This window comes from Anastrepha obliqua, chromosome 5, assembly GCF_027943255.1.
Source record: "Anastrepha obliqua isolate idAnaObli1 chromosome 5, idAnaObli1_1.0, whole genome shotgun sequence".
Taxonomy (NCBI): domain Eukaryota; kingdom Metazoa; phylum Arthropoda; class Insecta; order Diptera; family Tephritidae; genus Anastrepha; species Anastrepha obliqua.
Genome location: NC_072896.1, coordinates 57,718,597 through 57,741,823, shown reverse-complemented (window position 1 = coordinate 57,741,823; position 23,227 = coordinate 57,718,597). Strand labels below are relative to the sequence as shown.

The 23,227-nt window shown below is 39.9% G+C and overlaps 1 protein-coding gene across 1 annotated transcript in view; it reads right to left on the bottom strand.

Annotated features, from left to right (window-relative positions):
* Positions 1 to 23,227, bottom strand: part of LOC129247373 (protein abrupt) — a 103,129-nt gene continuing 79,902 nt past the window's right edge. The window contains 1 exon segment of the mRNA XM_054886489.1: positions 1 to 622. Coding sequence (XP_054742464.1) covers positions 189 to 622 — 434 coding nt within the window. The 3' untranslated portion in view covers positions 1 to 188.

The following is a 23,227-nucleotide window of genomic DNA, read 5'->3' as shown; positions in this document are numbered from 1 at the left end:
TTGTGTTCTTGATTAAAATTTTATTAACTCAATAATATTGCATACATACAAACTTGCATAAAATAATTGGTATACATGTTTAAGGCTTGTCTTTGTTTACGGATGTTTGAATGTGACCTGCATGGTTACTTGTATATTTCTTATATCAATAGTAGTACTTCCAGCTTAACTCTAAATTTAAAATATCTTTATGCTTTTGGCGATATTTTTCCTTCAAAATTGTTTTTTTCATGCTCAAAATTACATACATCCTTATATAGCGTTTGATTTTTATTATCTAAATTTTGTGGGCCTTCTTTTGATTGGCATTCATTTATGGAAGGAGAGACATCGGATGGATTTTGCTCCTTTGACATTGATTCAGCAAGTATTTGAATATTTTCTCCAAGCGAAGTTCCGCTTGAAAGTTGCTGCCTTAAAATAGGTTCAGTAGGAAGCCCTGCTGGTCGACACCCTTTGTTCGTAAATGCATCCTTTGTAATGGAATCTTTAGACAAATCAAGATGTGGGTGCATCAATGTAGGTGGCATATTCTCGAAGCTTTGACCAATTGCATTTAAATGCGCCATTTTTGCTGCATGCAAAGTAGCAGCAGTTGCATGTTCCTGCGAAATTCCCATACCTGTAAAGCAAAAGAAGAATATAAGTTTAGCTATTGCAGTAGCATTACTTAAGATTTATATAATAAATTTATGACAACTACAATTTGATACAGCCAGAACTTAATAAAACCGCCCCTTTTAAAGCATATGTCTTATTGCCACACTGAGAAATTGGTTCAGATTAGCATTTAACTAATTAGAATTAATTGAAAGCAAACAACTCATTAGGCCACACCCACTTTCCGCATAACGGTTACTTTCACAAATAAAAATAATACCATAATGTAGCATTAATATTGTATTGAACTTTCTGCACTCCACACCCTTTGTTTAAAGGTATATTTATTATTACCATCGTATTGTAGATGTTTGCCCAATTATTATTTGGGCGTTAAAAAACATTTACGTGAAAATTATTTATGATTTACCATCCAACAGCCCTGCGATTTTTTTCTGCTTCATCGTTAAAAAAAAGCCTTTTAACAGCAGAAAGAAGTTATGGAAAAATCGAAAACGGTTATACCGAAATATAGTTTCAGAAATGTTTGGAGAGCTGGAACAAACGCTGGCATAAGTGCGTTGCAGTTGATGGTACACCCCAGGGAAGGGACACGGTACAAGGTACAAATTTCAATATTTTCTTTCAATTACTCTTATCAACGGGTGACTACATGAAGTGCAGCGACACAAATAAATTTAATTGGCAATAAAAGCGCATTCGCGTTAAGGCATACCAAGTTGCCGGCAGAGGTATGCCCTGATATCCAAACGATGACAGGAAGAGGAATGAGCTGGTGTGGAACCAGTTGTAGGGATGATCTGAAGACGAAAGAAGTATTCCTACTAGAGGAAATTCCAGAGCTTACATAGACAGTTCGGAAATCGGTTTTGATCACGAAGTAGGGAATAAAAAGGTGACATCATACTACTCTTTTCGACGCAGCCAACGTAGTCGCTGGATTTCAAGGCTGATATTGTTATCGGTGTTATTGCTGGTTCTTAAATATACGCAGTCTTTTACAACCTCGAAATCATTCCTGTCAACAGTGACTCGTGGTCTCGATACGCGAGTGCGTCGACGGTTTTTTTGACGACAGTATCCACTTCGTTTTGTCGTCGTTCACCACCAGATCCATTAGCTTTGCTTCTTTATCCAATTTGGAAAAGGCAGAACTAACAGCGCGGTGGTTAAGATCGATGATTTCAATATCAACAATTGTAACAATTGTACGCTTATAAAAAGTTGGGCCTGAGCGATTAAGCCCTGCGGTTCGCACGATATTTTCCAACATCAGTTTATAGAAGTCACACGACAGCGATTCGTGCTACCGCGGCTCGGAGAGGTCCTTCCCAATCCTGATGGCGCTGCAATGTATTGAGCAACGTCATCTTGCACAGCCGTATTAGTTTTGCATGGAATCAGAAACCAGAGATAGCCGCATATAGGAAACTCCTTTTCGTACTGTCAAATGCAGCTTTGAAGTCGACGAAGAGATGGTGTGTGCCGATTTTTCTTTCATGGGTATTTTCCAAGACTTGACGTCTTGTAAAGACCTGATCGATGGTGGATTTTTCAGGTCTAAAGCCACATTGATAAGGTCCAGTAAGTTGGTTGAAGGTGGGCGGCAGCCTTTCACACTCCCTAGAACTTTACAGGCAATATTTAAAGGACTAATCTCGCGATAATTGGTAAATTCTAATCGGCAGGTGGGCTTTCATATTGCCATATTTTGTATAGAAGCTGTTGCATGCACCTTACCAGCATGTTGGCTCTTGCGGCTTTGTTCTTCTTCTTTAGCCGCGTTATCGCTACTCTACCCTCGTCATGATCGGGTAGCGGTACGACAGTTCCGTCGTCAACGATTGGGGTATCGGGATCTTCACATTCTCTGTGACATGCGCAACTGTCACTATTTAAAAAGTTCGAGAAGTGTTCTCTCCATAATTTAAGTACGCTTTAGATGTCAGTCACCAGATCGCCGTTTTTGTTCTTACAGGAAAACATCCCGGTCTTAAAACCTTCTGTAAGCCGCCGAACTTCCTGGTAGAATTTTCGGGTGTTGTTCCTAGTGGCCAGCATCTCAAGCTCCTCGCACTCACGTATTTTGGCCTCTCGTTTCTTCTTTTTGATAATATGTCTCTCTTCCTGTTTAGCTCCCGGTAGCGTTTCCACATGGCTCGCGCTGTGCCTGATCGCTGCGCGGCTCTATAGCCAGCATCTTTTCTTTCTGCGGCAGCATAACATTCCTCGTCGTACCAACTGTTCTTTCGGGCTCGCCAAAATCCGATTTCTTTCTCGGCGGCGGTACGTAAAGAACGAGAAATGTTGCTTCATTGCTTGTCTATGCCGGATTGTTGGGCAGTACTCTCCGAGAGCAGGAATGAGAGTCGAGTGGCGAATTTTCTGGCTGTATTTGCGTACTTAGATGTACGTTTTTTGCTGTACAGAGGCGTTTGCGTGGTTTGGCTGCTGCAAGGTAGTGATCCGAGTTTATGTTGGGTCCTCGGATCGTACGTACATCTAATACACTAGAAACGTGTCTTCCATGTATCACAACATGATCGACCTGGTTTCGCGTTTTTCGATCAGGAGACAGCCACCTAGCTTGGGGTATTTTCTTATGCTGGAATCTGGTGCTGCAGACCACCATGTTTCGGGCCCAGCGAAGTCGATCAGCCTCTGTCCGTTAACGAATGGTTCGTTGTGCAGGCTGAATTTCCCGACTGTGGGACCAAAAATTTCCTCCTTGCCCACCCTGGCTTTGAAGTCGCCAAGCACGAATTTTATGTTATGGCGGAGGAAACGCTCACAGGAAGGTTCCAGAGGCTCATAGAAGGAATCAATATTATGCTAGATGAAAACACTGCCAACAGTTTCACAGGATGATTGTTTGATATCCGTTATCTGGACATCCGTTACAACCTTTGCTAATAATTTCATTAGAAATGTTAAGAAAATCAGTCAACGAAGAGCCCTGCGAAATATTATTTTAAAAAACCATTTCTGTAGTTAATTATTACACATATTTTCAATTGATATTTTAAATTTACTAAAACAATACCTCAACATCTACGTGGCATATTGCAGTAATTTGTATGCGCATTATATATATGTTTATACAGACTAAAAAATCTCTGTATTCAGATAGCCATAGTGGGGCATGGAAAACCAATAACATAATTTGACTTAAATTAAGAGGCAAAAAGTAAAGTTCCATGGATAACAAAACTCTTTCCTAGCTTTTGTTACAAAGTACGAAGTGTGTTCAAAAAGTATCGCGAATATTGTGTTTTTTTTTTTAATTTTATTTATTCATTTAAATCCATTTTGTCCCCTTCAAAGTAATCCCCATAATATGCACTTGTGCCAACGTTTTTTCGAATTTTCGAAGCGACTCAAAAAATCATTTTTTTATCTTGTTCAGCTCCTCCTTCGATGCCGTCTTTATCTCGTCAATCGTAGCATAGCGTCGTCCTTTCATGGGCCTCTTCAGTTTCGGGAACAAGAAAAAGACACATGGCTCCAGATCTGGGGAATATGGTGGCTGTGGCATCATTAGTGTGTTGTTTCTGGCCAAAAAGTCGCGCACAAGCAACGATGTGTGCGCAGAGGCGTTATCATGATGCAAGAGCCAATTTTTGTTCTTCCACAAATCCGGGTGTTTCTGGCGGATTGCTTCTGGCAAATTGCGCATAACTTGCAGTCAATATTCCTTATTGACCGTTTTACCCTGTGGCAAGAACTTATGATGCACAACGCCTCTGCAATCGAAGAAAACGGTGAGTAAAACTTTTACATCCGATCGAGCTTGGCGCGCTTTGTTCGGTCTTGGTTCGTGCGGCAGCTTCCGTTGAGATAATTGAGTTTTGGTTTCCACGTCATGACCATAAACCCACAATTCGTCACCAGTTATGACCCTCTGGAGCAAATTTGGGTCGTCGCGGACAGAGTCCAACATCTCATTAGCAATGTTCATGCGATGCAGCTTTTGGTCGAAATTGAGCAGTATTGGTACGAATTTTGCGGCGACCCGTCTCATGCTCAAATCATTGAAAAAAATCGAACGGCACGAGCCAATCGATATGTCCAGGTCCTCAGCAACTTCTCTAACGGTGATTCGACGACTGGCCAAACCATTTTCTTCACTTCATCAATTTTTTCGTCTGTTGTTGAAGTGGTCGGGGGTCCGGCACGCTTTTCGTCGTTCACATCTTCTCGGCCTTCTGAGAAAATTTTCTACCACCGATAAAAGTTGATTTGGTCCAAAGTAGCTTCTCTGCATGACACAGTCAACATTCGGAATGCATCCGCGCACTTAATTTCGTTTTTCACACAAAATTTGATACAGGTTCTTTGATCCATTTTTTTGAATAGGTAAATATCGAAGACGAGCCGAGACACGTGCAAGCAAAGCAGCTGCCCACAAATAACTGAACATTCAAAATGGCCGAACTCGTCGGCATTAGTGAGAGACATTAGTACCTACATATCGCCACACAAAAATTGAAATTCGAATATACGTAACTGCGAAAATTCAAATTTCACGTGTGCGTTGGTGCGTGACTACCATTCGGAAATCAGAGAGAACGTAGGTTCGAATCTCGGGGAAATACCAAAAATAAAGAAAAAAATTATCCAATAGCGGTCGCACCTCGGCAGGCAATGGCAAACCTCTGAGTGTATTTCTGCCATGAAAAAGCCCCTTCTAGAATCATGTGGCGTTCGGAGTCGGCTTGAAACTGTAGGTCCGTCCATTTGTGGAACAACATGAAGACGCATGCCACAAATAATATAGAAGAAGGAGATCGGCCAAACACCCAAAATGGCTGTACGCGCCAATTATATATATAATATATATGTATATATATGGTATATATATTGTCTTGTTAGTACCTCAAGTCGAAGTGGGAATAATGATTGACAATATTCCATTTAATTTGTTTACAGAAACTTTTTCAATCCATTATTCGTTATGGAAATGACATGGAACCGGTCAGTTGGCTACCACGATTGTCAATCAATTTGCCTCATTTCTTTACAGAAACACAACAAGTGAAATAGACGTTATTGCGACTGTTTCAAAAGAGAATAGTTACAGCAACGAGCTTCTTCTACTTCTTAATGGGCGCGATAACCGCCTACGTGATTTTGGCTGAGTTTAACAAAGCGCGCCAGTCGTTTCTTTCTTATGCCAACCGGCGCCAGTTGGACACACCAAGTAAAGCCAAGTCCTTTTCCACCTGATCTTTCCAACGCAGAGGAGGCCTTCCTCTTCCTCTGTTACCACCAGCTGGTACCGCATCGAATACTTTCAAAGCCGGAGCGTTTGTGTCCATTCGGACGACATGACCCAGCCAACGTAGCCGCTGGATCTTTATTCGCTGCGCTGTGTCTATATCGTCGTAAAGCTTATACAGCTCATCGTTCCATCGTCTGCGATATTCGCCGTTGCCAACGTGCGAAGGTCCAAAAATCTTGCTCAGAATCTTTCTCTCAAAGACTCCAAGCGTCGTTTCATCGCATGTTGTCATCGTCGGAGCTTCTACGCCATACGTTAGGACGGGTATGGTGAGAGTCTTGTTGAGTGTTAGTTTTGTTCGTCGAGAGAGGACTTTACTGCTCAGTTGCCTACTCAGTCCAAGGATGGAGGATGATTCCATGTGTAGAAGTCCACGCAAGTGAGCAAAGTTACTGATCGCCATTCACTTGGGAGTGGCAAGGACGATTTTTCTGCATATAGTTCAAGCAGCTCACAAAGTCCGGGATTAGCCCACATATCCTCTGGGTAGCTTCCGAACACCCGTTGACAGAAAACGGCAATAACGAAGCAAATAAAAACAAAACGGATGCTATCAGTGCGTACTAACAAAACAATCGATAATAACGGAGTGCAGAGAACGTTAAATATAGAGAATTCTCACGAGCTACGAATAGTGTGAATTGTCAAAAATGAAGTGAAACCGCGAACACTATTTCACCTCGCTTAACTCGACAGCGGGGAAGTTCTTAACAGGGCTGATTACAGTGAATTATGTACAAGTACATTGGCTCTGCTCAGTTTTTGGTTTCTGTATGAAATCAAATTGACGAATGCCGACGGCATTTTGCAAGGCATTTGCTTGTGCATTTTTATGTTCCCTTGGTAAACGAAAATTTATTCAATTTGTATTTTCAAACAAAGGTGATGAAGAAAAATGATTGAAATTATTATATGCGCCAACATTTCAAATCAAAGTAACTTTATATTTTGATTTATTTACCTCTCACATTTTGGTATGTGCGTTTTAGTAAATTTAAAACTAAACAAATTTGATGAAAATTTTTACTAATATTTTGAGTCGAAATTAATTCATAGCATACAAGTGTTTTGGTATATCGACATATGTACATATTTACATTTGAATATGCATTTTTTGTTCCTTTGGCAAACCAAATCTTTTTGAATTTACATTTTATTACAGGGAATAATAATATACATACATTTGTATGTATGCATTTTCTAGATAGTATAAAACTTTAAAATAAATAAAGGAAACAAAGAAACGTATTTGCATATATGGGACAACTAAATTCAATTGCATCTTTATTAAATATATATATGTTACACGCATATGTGTGCACTGAAGCAACATGACCTACCTCACGAGCATCGCCTTATATTTCATGTAAATAACCTAATGATCAAATTCCTGCCTCACAAAAGCTAAAACAAATTTCTTTTGAATACTCATGTACATATTTGTATGTGCGTATGTACACTTGGTGCCCATATCCCTTCAAACAAATCAAAAAATTCTGTATACAAAACGCTTCATTACCAGGCACACAGAAAGATGGCATATGCAAATATAAATATTGAATTCAAGCAAAACAATGCTTATTAATATACACATATGCATGTACATACAAGCGCACACACAGGGCATTCGCTTTATTCCTCAAAATGCGTATGGCGTTCAAAGCTAAAATTCTATGCCTAGCGACTACAAGAACAAAATGCAGTCATAGACGCAGGCGTAGCGGCCATCATTCTAGTTGCCATAGCGCTGAACAGTCGCGGCGGCGCCGAACAGTTTCAACTATTGTACTGTGCAACAAAAACTCATCATCAAAAAATTCATTGATAAATTCGAGCTCATAGTTCTAAGAGCAAGAATTTTCATTCATAAAACGAGCCGCCCATATGCCAATTTTCTCGACAATTCGAAAATAGTCAATATTGGAATATTTCGCGTAGAATTATTTGCCAATATTTGATAAATCTTCAATTTTTGTCAAGTCGAGTGCCCGCGGCATCGTACATATGTATGCAAAAATATATGTATGTAAATATGTCTTTCTAAATGCTCGACAGCCGCAGCTGCTGTGCGTCAAGTGCGCGCATGAGCATACAGTAAGTTGCAGAAGAAAACAAGTAGCTTAAAAAAAGGTCTGATTCGGACATTTTAATACTAAGATAAAATTTGGAAACAATTATTTTATGTTAACTGATAGTAGGCAAATAGTTAATTAGTAGATTACTTTACGTATGTAGTTTTTCAATTGATAAAAAGTGCACAAAACATATGCATATATCTGCAGCTAGAAACTTACTCTGAAATCAGAGCATTTGAAGATGCCTGTAACATTTCAAGCTTACTGTACATACAATGCTGTGCCAATGAATGTGCGCTGCGCCATGAGTGCGCGCTGGATTTCTTGCGAAGTTTTACCGTTTTATCTTGAGCTGTGGCTGGTGAGCACACATACACACAGCATATACATATGCGCAAATGTATATAAATTCACAAATGTATATAAATTCACAAATTTACATTTGCATATGCCATCTTCCTGTGCGCCTGGTAATGAAGCGTTTGCTATAGAGGATTTTGATTTAGTTGGAAGGGATTCAACAAAGTTTTACAGACACCAGACAGACAGACATAACATATGTACATAATTTGGATGATTTGGAGAAATTCAAATATATACATAGGTCATATTAAAAAGCTATCTAACATTCTTTGCTTCTAATCACCAAGAAATTCTTATCGACTGCTGCTAAATTTACATAATTCAGCCCCTTCCTGTTAATTTTTGTTGAAAAATGTGTCAGTGGTGAATTGTCTTCGCGAGACGAGTACCCCTCGAAAATGAACACTTTCCAGTCATTAAGACTTCTCTATTCATTAACGTTCTCTGCGGAGTGGGTGGGCGAAGAGCAACGGCAAAATAAAAACAGGAATGATTTATTATATTATTGCAAACACGAAAATTCCAAAGCCGATTGAGAACAAGAAGATGAACTCGCGTTGAAGAATATAGTTTCGTAAAGTATTTGTCCTTCTCTGTAAGTTGTTGTACCAATGCTGATGTATACATAGAATACCTGTTAGATTCTGCAATAAGTTGAGCAATTAAAGGGCATACACAGTCATCGACTGATACTCGACGTGTACGGTTGTGTCTACAGTGTTCTGAGTGATTTTCTTGCGTTCGTTTTGTGTTATTTTCGTGCAATTAGCAGTGTGCTAATCTTTATCTTCTAAGGTACGATTCAAATACTCCAAATACTCCGTATAGAGAACAAGCGATTGTTAAAGATATGCCCCTGGGGGACCGCCTCTTGGGGATATCAGGTTCGCCCTGTTATTCACAAGTCCTAAGCCAATTTCAGTTAATAACTTTCCAACCCTCCCCTCAATTAAAAAAGAAAATCCAAAATACTTAGTCGCCAGTGCAGTTAATTCAGAAAAGCCATTAAGTAAGTACTCATGTTTCGCTGTGCATAAAGCTCTCAAAAACATAAGTTCTGAAATTATAAATATTTCTGAATTAAGAGATGGAAAACTATTGCTTTTTGTTAAAAATGACCACATTGCTCAAAAATTTTTAGCTACCAACACCTTGTTTGGAATTTGTGACGCAAAAATTGTGCTTCATAACAACCTGAACTACACAAAAGGTACAATTTTCGCAACTTGTCTGAATGATATTCCAGACAACGAAACTGTTGAAAATTTAAGTGAACAGGGTGTCGTGTCAATTTTCAAATTCCCTAAATATATAAACAACCAAGCAGACCCAAGCGGAGTTGTGCTTCTTACGTTCGATTATTATCATTTGCCTGAAAAAATCGATGTTTCGTGGTACACCTCTAAGGTAAGACCATATTACCCAAATCCTATGAGATGCAAAAGTTGTCAACTTCTGGGTCATACGACAAAACGATGTACTAAGGCCCCTGTATGTGATGCATGTGCCCTCCTCTCTCACCCCACACTACCATGTTCACGTTCTTTTTGCATAAACTGCTCAGGTAGTCACTCTGCCTCTAGCAAATCGTGTCCTAAGTTCATACAAATGAAAGAAATAATAACAATTAAGACATACAACAAATGCTCCATGCGTGAAGCAATAAAAAAACACAAAATGCGAGTACCCCCCACTCTCAATGAGACCTCCACTTCCTTTGCTAATGTAGCAAAAAATAATAACAACACTATACAAACAAACAATAGCCCTATTCAAAACACTCTACCTGTACAAACAAGCTCCAGAAGCAACAACAATGTCAATAGCACAAACGACAAAACAAAAGAAAATAAAACCACACTAAATGAAGTAAACACAAATACATCAGTCGATGACTCAACAACTCACGATATGATTTCTTCTCTTCTCTCCCACCTTACATCTCCAGCATTAACCTCTTCCCATCCGCTCCCATAATTGATCCCTCTCAAATGATAGAATAAGTGATGCAGATTTTGCAATGGAATATGAACGGTCTCCTCAACAATTACCCACACTTAAATATATTAATTAATGAATATTCTCCCGAAATTATTTGCATACAGGAAACATATGTATCTTCCACACAATAAAAAGCTCCATGCACCTAACAAATATGAGAGTTACTTCCACAATAATTCTCAAAATACATATTGTAAACAAGGAATTTCTGTTTTCATAAAAAAGTCACGTAATCACAAGCAAGTTCCGATTAGTTCCCAATTATCTGCAATAGCAATTGAAATGGATGTTGGATACAAAATCACTATAATTAACTTTTATATTCCACCTCACCAAACCTTCAGCTTTGATGTGATCTTTCTAGTGATCTTTCAAAGATAATTAGCTGCTTTACCACCCCAATTATCATTGTAGGCGATTTTAATGCATGGAGTCCGCTTTGGGGCTCCAATTCTGCGAATAAAAGAGGCGAAATAATCGAAGATCTCATAATAACATACGACCTTGTTGTCCTTAATGATGGTCAACCCTTCTCATTTCTCTACATACGGAACATTCACCCATCCCGACATTGTCCTCGCTTCCACAACAATAGCTCCTAAACTCTCCTCCCATACAATTGACGACCTACACAATAGCGATCACTTCCCCATCATCACATCCCTTTCGTTCCCCAAATTTTATAGCATAAAGCCTAGCGCAAAGTTTCTGACAGAAAAGGCAGACTGGCCAAAGTTCTGCACCATCTGTACATATATTACATATACATATAAATGCCGAAACATCTATAATAAAAACAATTATCCGTTCTGCTGCTCACCTCTCTCCACCAAGTATTCTCAGCCAAACTGCTTTATTGGTCGAACCTACTCACCATCCTTAGAAATAATAAAAAGCGCTTATGGACAAAATTTAAACACAACAGGTCCAACACTAATCTAGTAGACTATAAAAAAGCCAACACCGCATTTAGAAAGGGATTGAAGTCTGCCAAAAGACACTCATTGGAAAAGATAATGGAGAGTATTAATCCATCCTCGAATCCCAAAAAAAAATGGTCGGAGATTAAAATCCTAACGGGTTGTACTCGACGCTCCGATATCTCTCACATTCACACATACCAGGAAACTATTTACTCACCACAGGACATCGCTGAAAAGTTTGCGCAGACATGGTCATCTTATTCCTATAGCACTAATTTCCCTTCCAAGTTCAACTCCCTGAAAAATCGAGTCCTGACGGAAAACTACCGTAACCCATTCCCCTGTCCAAAAGCCCAAATCCTATCCTCAAAAATATCCCTTATCCCCTTAAAAGTAGACTTGTAAACCTGTTCAACCAAATTTTAACCTGCGGAACTTACCCTCAACAATGGAAAATTGCCACAATTTTACCCATCCCAAAACCCAATAAATCCACCTCCTATATAGAGAATTATAGACCAATATCCCTCCTTCCCTGTATGTCCAAAACTTTAGAGAAAATACTTTCTACCCGAATTATGTGGTACGCCAAAGCAAAGGGACTTATAAACCCCCACCAATTCGGCTTTCAGAAAGGATCGAGAGTTATGGACCCCCTACTCTACTTCGAACATTTCGCCTCTTCAGCCACTCGAAACCACACATCCGTATTGAGCTTGGACTTCGAAAAAGCATTTGATAGAATAGGAGTACATATAGTTCTTGATGAGCTAAAATGTTGGAAGATTGGTACCAAAATATACAACATTGTTAAATCTTTTTTATCAAATCGGAAGTTTGTTGTTTACGCAAATAAGCACAAATCTCAAATATACAACCTTCATAATGGTATACCTCAAGGCTCACCCCTTTCTGTAACTCTCTTCACAATAGCCTTCAACAAAGTGAGCTCCATAATCTCTTCTAATCCATTTGTTGACCACTTTATATACGCAGATGATGTTTTAGTTTTCACTAAAATAAAAGACCTGAATAAAGTCAAAAATGTATTCGTAAAAATTTTAAGTGATATCAACGTATGGTCTGAAAGTTCTGGTGCAAATATTTCTGCAAATAAATGCTCCGCATTCCATATATGTCGTAAATATAATTGCTCCTTTCCCTACATATCCTTTTCTAACATTCAAATTCCCCATGGTAACATTTTAAAAATATTAGGTCTAATATTTGATAAAAATCTAACATACAAAGAACACTATAAATCGGTTAGCTTAAGCTTATTCTCTAGATTAAACATTATAAAATTTTTATCTTCTAAACATTGTTTGTGTCATACGAATTCACTTATAAATATTACAAAAGCCCTTTTGTTATTAAAAATCGATTATGGACTGCCGATATATGGACACTGCGCCAAGACCCACATCAAACTACTACATGCTCCGTACCCCATCGCAGCTAAAAGAAGTATTCGAGCTTTCCCAACCTCGCTAGCAAAAGTAGTACTTGCAGGATTGCCTGATATTCCCTCCAGAATTGCACGTAATACTATGATGTTAATTCCTAAGTTGTTTCACGCCCGAAACGACTTATTGCTTACACAAGTTAAGACCGTCATTGAAAAACCAATCACAACGAACAAACCTTCCACCATAATGCGTTGCTTAACCCTATCGAAACGGCTCCATATCATATCAACTCCGTCATTGGTAGAAACAGCAATATTTCTGACTTGCTCCTCGCTTATACCATCACTCATTAATGTATCACAAAAACAAACCAAAGACTCTACCAGACGGATCGAAATCCGGCACCAGTACTACGTTTGCCGTGACAAATAAGTTTGGTGCCACCATTGCTGTATACTCCTTGCCCTCGTACTGCTCGGTATTTACAGCCGAAGCCGCTGCTTTACTTGAATCAGTACTTTTTGCCTCTCGCTATGGAAGGAAAACTGTAATTTGTACCGATAGTAAATCCGCCATCGAAGCTGTTTTCAACCAATTAAACGATACACCAATGATCATGAAAATTCGCAACCTTCTATTTCAGTACACCAATCAAATTAAGATAATGTGGGTGCCCGCCCACGTAGGTATACATGGTAATGAAATGGCGGATAAAAGAACAAAAGAAGCCAATAGAGAACCTCTGCATATGGCTGACTACCTTACCGCAGATATAAGCACACTTGTAAATAAGCATCTAAGAGAAACGTTTTCAAGTGAATGGCGCACTTTTAGCCATTACTACAAAGGCCATAATCCCACTGGCGGAAAACCTACTTACCCCACAAGCTCAGCGTGTAGGAAGATAACAGTATTCGCGCGTCTCAGGATTGGTCATACACTCGCAACTCACGTTCATCTCTTGAATGGCATCTCCCGACCAAACTGCGTACACTGTGGATCTCCTGATTTCAACGTGACTCACTTCCTCGATTACTGCCCAAATTTACAACCAATCAGATCATCGATATTTGATAACAACAAACCATCGGATTATCTTGCACAAACAGTAGACTGTCATATAGAGCTGATTCCAAAATTTTTTACACTTTGTAAACTTCATATAGTATAACTCCATAATTTTTTCTAACAATAAAAAACAAATATATGCTTAACCAAACTTAATTAGATTTAAGAGCCTGGACTTAATATGCCCAGCAGTTATTGTATAATGTCCGTTTCTAAATATTTTTATTTGTCTGAAATGTTAATATTTTCTTCTTTAGTTATAAATTCTCTTAACTCTTATTAAACGATCTCTATATAGTTATAATAAATATAAATTAATTTTTACTTAAGCCGAAGGTCCTGGCAGCCAGTGCTTTAGTATTTAAGTGGAATAATTATTTATAACTGTTTTTCTTTTAAATAAATAAATAAAAAAAATAGAAGGGCATAATTGATGTGTAATGCAGTATCCGGGGTACCCAGTTACCTATCCTCCGGTAAGTGCACTGATCAATACCGCTTTGCGCGATGGGAAATCAAGTTCTACTTAAGGAACACTGCAGATCTAGACCCGGGGGGTACCGAATCTACCTTCACCTTCTCTAATACAGGGTGTCATGGTTTCCATTGCCAATGGTTTATAATCTGAGACGTTTCACTCTATTCTAACGGGGCCTCCCTGATACCGGTCCACCTCCGGCGGCTACGGTGAACTTTTTGGGGCACGGGGTCACAATCAACCGTTTTCTTCCACTTATCATACTTTACTTCTGCTAACTGAGAGATCTCTACTAAGTAGGTGGCCAAATAATCAGATGAAAATGAGAATTAAATATAAACAAGAAGCCTAGGACTCCCGCACGGGAAAAGGTGTGGACACGGCGAAAGCCTAAATCCTAGCTGAAGGGGTTCGGAAGAAACGTCTCCGTTGATCCAGATCGACCGCTTTAATAAGCACACCAATATGGCTGGTCATGAGTTCGAGCAAAGATAGTCTTCGAAGCATGCAGGTGTTGACTTTCTTGGAGTTCCAGGGACTAACGACCACAATCAGCGTCCCTGTCGCCCCACAACTTTATATAGAGGTACTCCGCCTGTAACGACACAGCGGGAAAGACGCGTTGCTCCCAAGGTAATTTAGAGGTTGAGTGCGATACCCAAAGGAGATCTCACGCGTGATAAATGGACCTCCTTGAGTGGGCCAAAGAAACTTTCATCGCGGGCGATGAGCACAAAGTGGGGAAATGAGGCGATAAACTCATTCTTCACTTTGTACGGTCTTCGGCACCGACGCAACCGGCTTCTAAGAGACAAAGATCTCTGGACAATACCCAGAATGAATCCAAGAGACCTTGGTCTTCAGTTCACCCACAACGCCACCAGGCGAACATCAACAGGAGACATCTTGACGGAAATATATCTCTTATCTAATGTGCGAGTTGGTGTGGTCATGGTGAAGCTACGTTACGCTGGTTTTGTCTATAGCTCCAGTACAATAAAAATGCTCAAGAGGGATGAGCGGCTACCGCCTCAGTCAGACAACCAAAAGTGGACCTGCCGATCAAAATACGGGAGGGCAACACCTGAGCAGGCCTCTCCTTCTGACACCTTAACTTGGAAACGATCGGGAGGTACCATGATTAAACCTTAGGGTCATTTTCCTGTGGATTTATCCGACGCCGCATTGGGCACTGAACGCCACAAGAGAGTGGACTCCTAGTGGAAAATTCACCTCCTTGTGGTAGTAAGAAACAACAAAATATGGAAAACGTAAAATCAGAGCTTGTGTTCGTATTGAGAAGAACTTTTTTATTATCTCAATACAGTAACGCAGTTTTTGGAAAACCGTAACGTGCAGCAATCTTCAAATTGACCTTGAAAATTTTCACACGTGGTGGACAGTGAATAATTTACATCAAAATATTCAAAAATGTTTTGTTGGGTCATATTCTAGGCACTAGTCATTACACTTTCAATAACAACTTGGATGGCAAGATTGAAAAATAAATAATAAAAATAATAACTAACGATTCGAAACTAACTTTTGTGTAGCATGTAGACCATATTGGGTCTAAAAAATTTTCAATGATTCCGAAAATCGAAAACAGGTCGATGCCAGAACAACGAAGATAGGTCGAGAAAAACGGTCATTGCTTTGTATGCATGCCCCTCTTCTATAGGGCCACTATTTGATCGCGATGAAAAATATGGTATCCAAGACCACGATAGAGAGGGTACTTGCCAGCTGCCATAAAATCTCCATAATACAATAATACTTCTTCCAATGTAGGCCTATTCTTAAATAGTTAGCTAACGTTGTCTATGTGTTTGGACACATATATATATATTCCTGGAAATTGAATTACGGAGAAGCTGGCTATGAGGGGAACGGATCTTAAATCGATCATTTCTGCTTAATATGTGGACATCCCTTTATCCTCAAGCAACCTCTGGATCAGGCCGGTATACATCGCGCAAAGGATGGACCACGTATCCAATTTACGAGATGATTAGACAGGTTTTGTCTAGAAGGAATGAGTACAGAACCAGGTCCCTAGAACCTAGACTCTGGAAGCCCAATCAGTTTTTTAAAAAGTCTATTATCAAGCAAATTTTGATCTTCTTTTGTTTCTTTCTTTGGTTTAAATAAAAGTGCACTACAATTTTTGGAAAGTCTATGGGGTGTGACATAACCTTAGATGGAGGCTTCTTTAAGGCAAGTAATTTAACTTGTCCATAAATAAACTCAATAAAGTAGACAAACTCAAAACTGTAAAAATGTCAGATACCAGATACCTTAAAATGGCGCGAGAGCTGAGTCGAATCGTTAACCGCACTTTATCAACGGGTATTGGTACTTTATTCCCTTGATTTGGGCTGCTTTTTCCACATGAATGCTTCCTGTTAATGCAATCCTCCACTCAAAGAGTGAGATTAGCATCCAGGGTAACGACGGAAGCAAACTATTCGTGGACTACAGTACAATAACTCGGTGAATTAAGAGTCTTACTTAGAGTGAGGCAGACGACGTATTATCGTTGAAACGGTCTGGAAAAACCAAGGTTGTGAAAGATGTGGAGATGATGGATGGTCATTCCTCTTCCTCAAGAGCACTATTATCTAAGGTAGAACCAAAAACGGTAAGCCTGATGCGAACAAGGACAGTGAAAAGTGACCGCAAGCCAGTTGAAGAGAAGTAGACAAAATGAGAAAAAAGCTTTGGATATGGCCAAAATGAGTACTCAACATCCGTTGGTATCCGACTTTGCACTCGAAATGACAACTCATAATAAAGAAGAAGAAAGTGTCGGGGTCATAATCGAGAATACCTGCACGCTCGATTCAACTATCCATATGCCAATTTCTTGATGATGATGATTGAAATACATTGCGACAAAAGTAAAGTTCAATTTTCCAAAGACAGCCTGTGGAAGAGCACCGTAATCCAAGGGCACGCATGTGGATGGTGGTATGCTCTACTGGGTATACCCCGATAGTTTCTGACCGAGGAAACAAATATGCCAGCCTCCGAAAACTGTACACCCATCTAAAGTCGCTGCTTGGATATTGGGACCATTTCGGAAACCAAGTAAGGTCTTCAAACGTATTAGCAACAAGAACGTGGGACTGAATACGAGCCCATGGCGTATACATATACTCATACAATAAAAGAGGACAGTCTTATAACTATGGAAAAGGCCCCTTTGGTGGTGAGCATTGTCGAAGGTTCATTGGAATTCCTTCGTTTGTTTTGATAATTCAGTGAATCGAGTTTTGGATCTTAAATTTGTAATCGATAATCTGAAGAATTTATTTACAGTAATTACACCTATAGATGAAATCGTGACGTTTGTGGTTTGCTTCAGCTCTTACTAACAACACATTAATATTTAATTATGCATTGTGTGATTTTTTAGGATTTAATGATCTCTTATTTCATATAATTTGATAATTTGTTTACTTCTAAAAATATATCTAGGTCCTTTTGAACTTTTTGATCTATCTTATTTGAACTTTGTCTACATAAAATACCATGTAAAAAGTGTAAAGTTTATATCAAAACAATTAGATATTCCAAATTTCAAAACATAACATTTTTAAAAACAGTTATTACGAAAAATCCAAATCCACTAGAAATGATATATTTTGCAATAAATATCACCACTTCTCAAAGAAGTTTAATTCATTAAATAAAATATTATACTAAAAAATTCTCGGAGCAATCGCCAGGTGACACTCTAAGCCAATTAATTTGAGTTCTGTTTTTTGTTAGGTTCTCACATCTGTGATTAACATCCCTACCAAAATTTTATTGTCATTGCTTGACATTTGTAAAAGTTACAGCGACTTGTGCAAAAACCTTGGAAATGTTGGGAAAATGTTTAGGTAATGATACTCAACGGAAAACAAATGTTTACGAGTGGCATGAACGCTTAAAAAGAAATCGTGTGTCCATCGAAGATGATAGACATACTGGCAGGCCGTCGACATAGAAAACTGAAATAATAAAGTGAAAGAAAAGTTGACCAATAACCCCAAAATAACTATCAGAGAGCTGGCAGAGGATTGCATTGCTTAGTTAAGGGGGTCTTCTAGTCTAGAAATTTGAAAAAATCGAAAAATTTTTTTTTCATAATTTGATAGTTTAACTATTCAAAAATATCTCCCTGAAAGGATTTTTCAAAATTCGAATTATTTTCGAAGCTACAACGATTTTAGTGACGTGGCAGCTAAACTGATTTGAGGGGACGGTAAAACTTTAAACGCGTGTTTCTCGAAACTACTTCGTTCGATACGGTTGTCACGATATCTCAAGTTCTAATCAACCAATTTGCTTGAAATTTGTCATGAATATTCCTTAAATATATCTCTATCGTATTAACCTCGAAAAACTGGAAATTTCAATTTTTTAATATGTGTAAACAATTCGAGAAAGCTTAAAAATAAGAGAAAAATCGACCTCAATTTTTTGAGTAGCCGCCATTTTATGGAAAATTTTTTTTTTCCGTTTTTTCTGGTTCATACGATAATGACATTCATATTAATATAATTAAGAATTTGTATTTTTTTTTTTCAGATGACCACAAGGGTAGAAATCGTGACGACGAGGGCACTGCCTTTTTTTCCCCCCTTCCACTTCAAGGACGCATAACTCTATCAAAATTCATTTTTTTTTTTCAAATTTATTTTGTGTGCTCCTAAAATATAAATAAATAAATGATAAAAAAATGTATCTCAAAAATATCAATAGCTTTTTTTTATTCATCGTCAAAAAATGCTCGAAATTCGGGCCTCTAGACTAGAAGACCCCCTTAATGATTTGGGCTTGCGCCGTGTTTTTGCAAAGTTGGTACCAAGAATCTGAATTTCATGCAAAAAAGGAACCGAACTGATAACGCCAAAAACATGATTTCCAAAACTGAACTCGACCCAACATTCAGCAAATATGTACATCATTACTGGAGACGAGGCGTAAGTTTATGGGTACGAGATGCAATCCAGACATCAAGCGAGTGGAGAGCTCCGAGTGAACTAAGACCAAAAAACCATGTCGTTGGATTACAGTGGAGAACGGTGAAGAAAAAATTTGCAGAAAATAACTCGTTGATTTTGCAACATGATAACGCACCGTCGCACAATGCCATCGATATTCGTTGCTAAAAGCCGATATTGCAAATAGCAAGAAAGATGAATGGGGGGAACTCCGGACAGACCTAAATAGTGATCCCTGGGGACTTGGGTACAACCCGAACCACCCAAGATTGATCAAGCCTCGACTGGTCGCCGCCATAGATAACGCCAAGGGACTATCAGCAAGACGCGGAAAGTCTACAATAGGAGATATTGAAACTGTCATGTGCAGGAGCAGCGCTATAGGGCAGTATACAATCCAGAAGTATAGTCCTCGTTCCCACCTTAGATGTAAGGAACGCTTTTAATAGAGTAAGATGGGTGGATATATTGGCCGCCTGAAAGCTAAAGTTCAAAATTCTGGTATACCTACAGAACATATGTAATGACAAATTACTTACAAGGTCGCAAGCTCGTCTATCAAACCCCAGTCATCACAGCGCGAAACTCTTAGAAAACTTAACCAAGTTATGATACGGATATCACGTATACTTAAATTAGCCGCAGAGAAAACGGAGCTAGAACTTTTAGACAAGAAGTACATCTCGTTAAAAGTTAGCAAACTTGCTGAAATACGTTAACCACAAAAAAGGTTCTAAAGTACCTAGTCATAAGACTGGACTCAAGACTCAACTTCTGGGTCCAATAAAGCACGCAGCAGGGAAAGCCGCTAAGATGGCAATCCCTACTCAGTAGACTGATGGCAAACATAGGAGGTCCAACCGAAACGAAACGAAAAATAATGATGGCTACCACGCTCTCCGTTCTACATATTATACGGAGCTGTGGGCAAATGTGCTAAAGGTAAAGCACCGATGCAAGCTCTTAACATCGGTACAACGAATGGCAGCCCTTAATGTTATGTCCGCCTACCGCACAGTATCAGGGCCAGCTGAATAACTCATAAAATAGAGGAAACAGTTGTGGGCTTTGAAGAAAGAGGGAATGGAAGAAAGAGTAAGCAATTCTGCAGCGTGGGAAATAAGCGATGAAACGCTGAGGCTATGGTAAGACCGCTGGATTAACGAAACACGCGTCGTTATATGGAACAGCAGGAGCTTCGGTGAAGTCAATTTTTATACAACACAAATACTTTCGGGGCACGGGTATATCCAGAAATACCTGCTCAAAATAGGGAATTACGAACACCCCATATGTATATATCGTGACGCAACTGAAGATGACACTGATCACTCCTTTTTTCAATGCAGGCTGGGAACAAGAACGTCGAACGCTGGAGAATGCAGTCGATCACATAACCACTGAAAATGTAATCGGCAAGATGCTAAGTAGAGAGTAGCGAAGAAATGTGGGAGATATCAGTAGTTTCGCGGAAAGAGTTCTCCGGATAAAAAAGCGGGACCTGGACGCAGGCACATAGGCATAGACCTTTGTAATGAGGAAGATGGAACGTCACTCTGAAGTAATGCGAAAGCGGTTGCAAAGTTGGCGACGGTTCCAAACGAGAAGGGATTTTTTAGTCTCTGGACATACCATTGCTGCGACGGCAGCTTTGATGGTGCATTCAGTATTTTCAACCACCTCATCCGCAAAAAAAAAAACAAAAACAAAAATCATTATTCGTGAATTTTTGACCAAGAATGAAACAAATACCATCAAATTGCAATCGAATTCACCTAATATGGCTCTTTGCGGCTTTTTTCTGTTTGATTGAGTCAAAAAACCTCTACGAGGAACACGAAGAGAAATAATGGAAAAATCGAAAACGCATGTGATTGCTATTCCAAATACACACTGTTTTTGGCACCTAAAGGTGACCTGATACCCATAGTTTCATTCGGAAGAAAATTTGATGTCAGATTTCCATTGCGTGAGCAATGGAGCAATCCAGAATGCATGCAGGGTGGTTTGACGGATATTTTCTTTACCGATGGGTCCAAGAATGAAATAAGGTCTGTCGCAAGACAAAACAGGCTTGTACTTACATGGGTTCCAGGGCACTCCGGTGTTCAAGGAAACGAAATTGCCGATGAGTTGGCCAACCGTGGATCAGCGGTTCCCCCACAAGGGCCAGAGCCAATAATCGGAATTAGTTCTGCAGGAATCATGAATTGGATCAACGATTATGTATGCCATCTACATAAAGAGCGATGGCCCGGTCTAGAACGCTGCGGAACTGCAAAGTGTTTTGTGACAAGTACGAACAGGAAACTGTCAAGCTTTCTATTAAAATTTGGAACGAACGACGTTTGGTTGATGGTATGTATTATTACAGATCACAACCCATGGGGTCAACATATGACTACCATTGGATTTATTGAGGAACCAGTGTGACTGTCTTGCGTGGAGGGGCGGATAGAACTGAGCATTTTCTCTGTGAGGGTCCTGCCTTTGCTACAGCATGACTACGTGGCTGGGTTCCGATGTCGTGAGACTGAGTAATATTCGTTCTCTAAAACTGGAGGGTCTTTACAGATTTGCCAAAGAATCTGGAAAATTCTCACAGGACTAACTATCTCTATCTCTGTCTCTATTCTTTCCTATCTCTTTCTCTGATACTTTTCTCCTCCCCTCCTTGACTATTTACCCCCTTTCCAGAGCTTTAAATACAACGTGCTTTTTAGCCTGAGTGTTTTAGGAGCCACCAAATCTCCTGGTGCTCCATGGATCGACCTTTTCAAATTTCAATCTCTCTTTTATACGAATTGAGGCGAGACGCTCGTACAACATAGCGATGGAAAGCCCTTGAGAGTGAAGTCGCTCTTACTTACTTACTTAGGTGGCCATAACAACCCGTTACCGAATTACGGCCGACCTCACTAGCTCTCTCCAGGCGCCTTCTCCAATTCTGTACACCAAGCGAGCATAGGGTTTCCTCCACCTGGTCTTTCCACCGGAGCAATGGTCTTCCTCTGCGTCGGCTCCCTTAGACTTCGCCCTCGAACACCTTCTTTGCTGGAGTTTCTTCATCCATACGCACGACATGCCCTAGCCAACGCAAGCGTTGGATGGCGATGCGTTGAACAACGTCAATGTCGGCGTAGAGCTCATAAAGCTCGTGGTTCATTCTTGAACGGTAGTCTTCGCCAACGCGCACAGGACCGAAGATCTTACGAAGAAATTTTCTCTCGAACACCCCAAGAGCGGCTGCATCGCTTTGTGACACTACCCATGCCTCCGCGCCATAAAGCAACACGGGTATGATGAGCGTCTTGTAAAGTGTCAGTGTGGTCATGCGAGAGAGGGCTCGACTACTCAATTGCTTACTTAGTCCATGGTAACACCTATTAGCAAGAGTGATTCTCCGTTTGATCTCCAGGCTGATATCGTTGTTGCTGTTAACGGCGGTGCCAAGACAAATAAATTCTGACACAACTTCGAAAGTATAGTTGTCCGCAATGACGTGCGTTCCCACACGCCGTGTGTTCCACGTTGTAGACAGCATATACTTCGTTTTACCGCCAGACCCACTCGTGATGATTCCTTTTCGATAGCAGAAAACGCAGCCATGACATCTCGCTTACAGCGGTCGATAATGTCAATGTCATCGGCGTACGCAAGAAGCTGGACACATTTGTAGAAAATAGTGCCATTACGATGCACACCTGCTTTTCGGAGCACCCCTTCTATCACGAAGTTGAAGAGGTTGCATGACAGTGGATCGCCTTGTCTGAAACCTCGAACGGTTCTGAATGGCTCGGAGAGGTTATTTCTTACCTTGACGGAGCTGGTTGTGTTGCTCAACGTCATTCTGCAAAGCCGTATGAGCTTCGCTGGTATACCGAACACAGACATGGTGGCGTACAGGCAATCCCTTATCGGGCTATCGAACGCAGCTTTATAGTCGACAAAGAGATGATGGGTGTCGACTTGCTTTTCATGGGTCTTTTCCAGGATTTAGCGTAATGTGAAAAT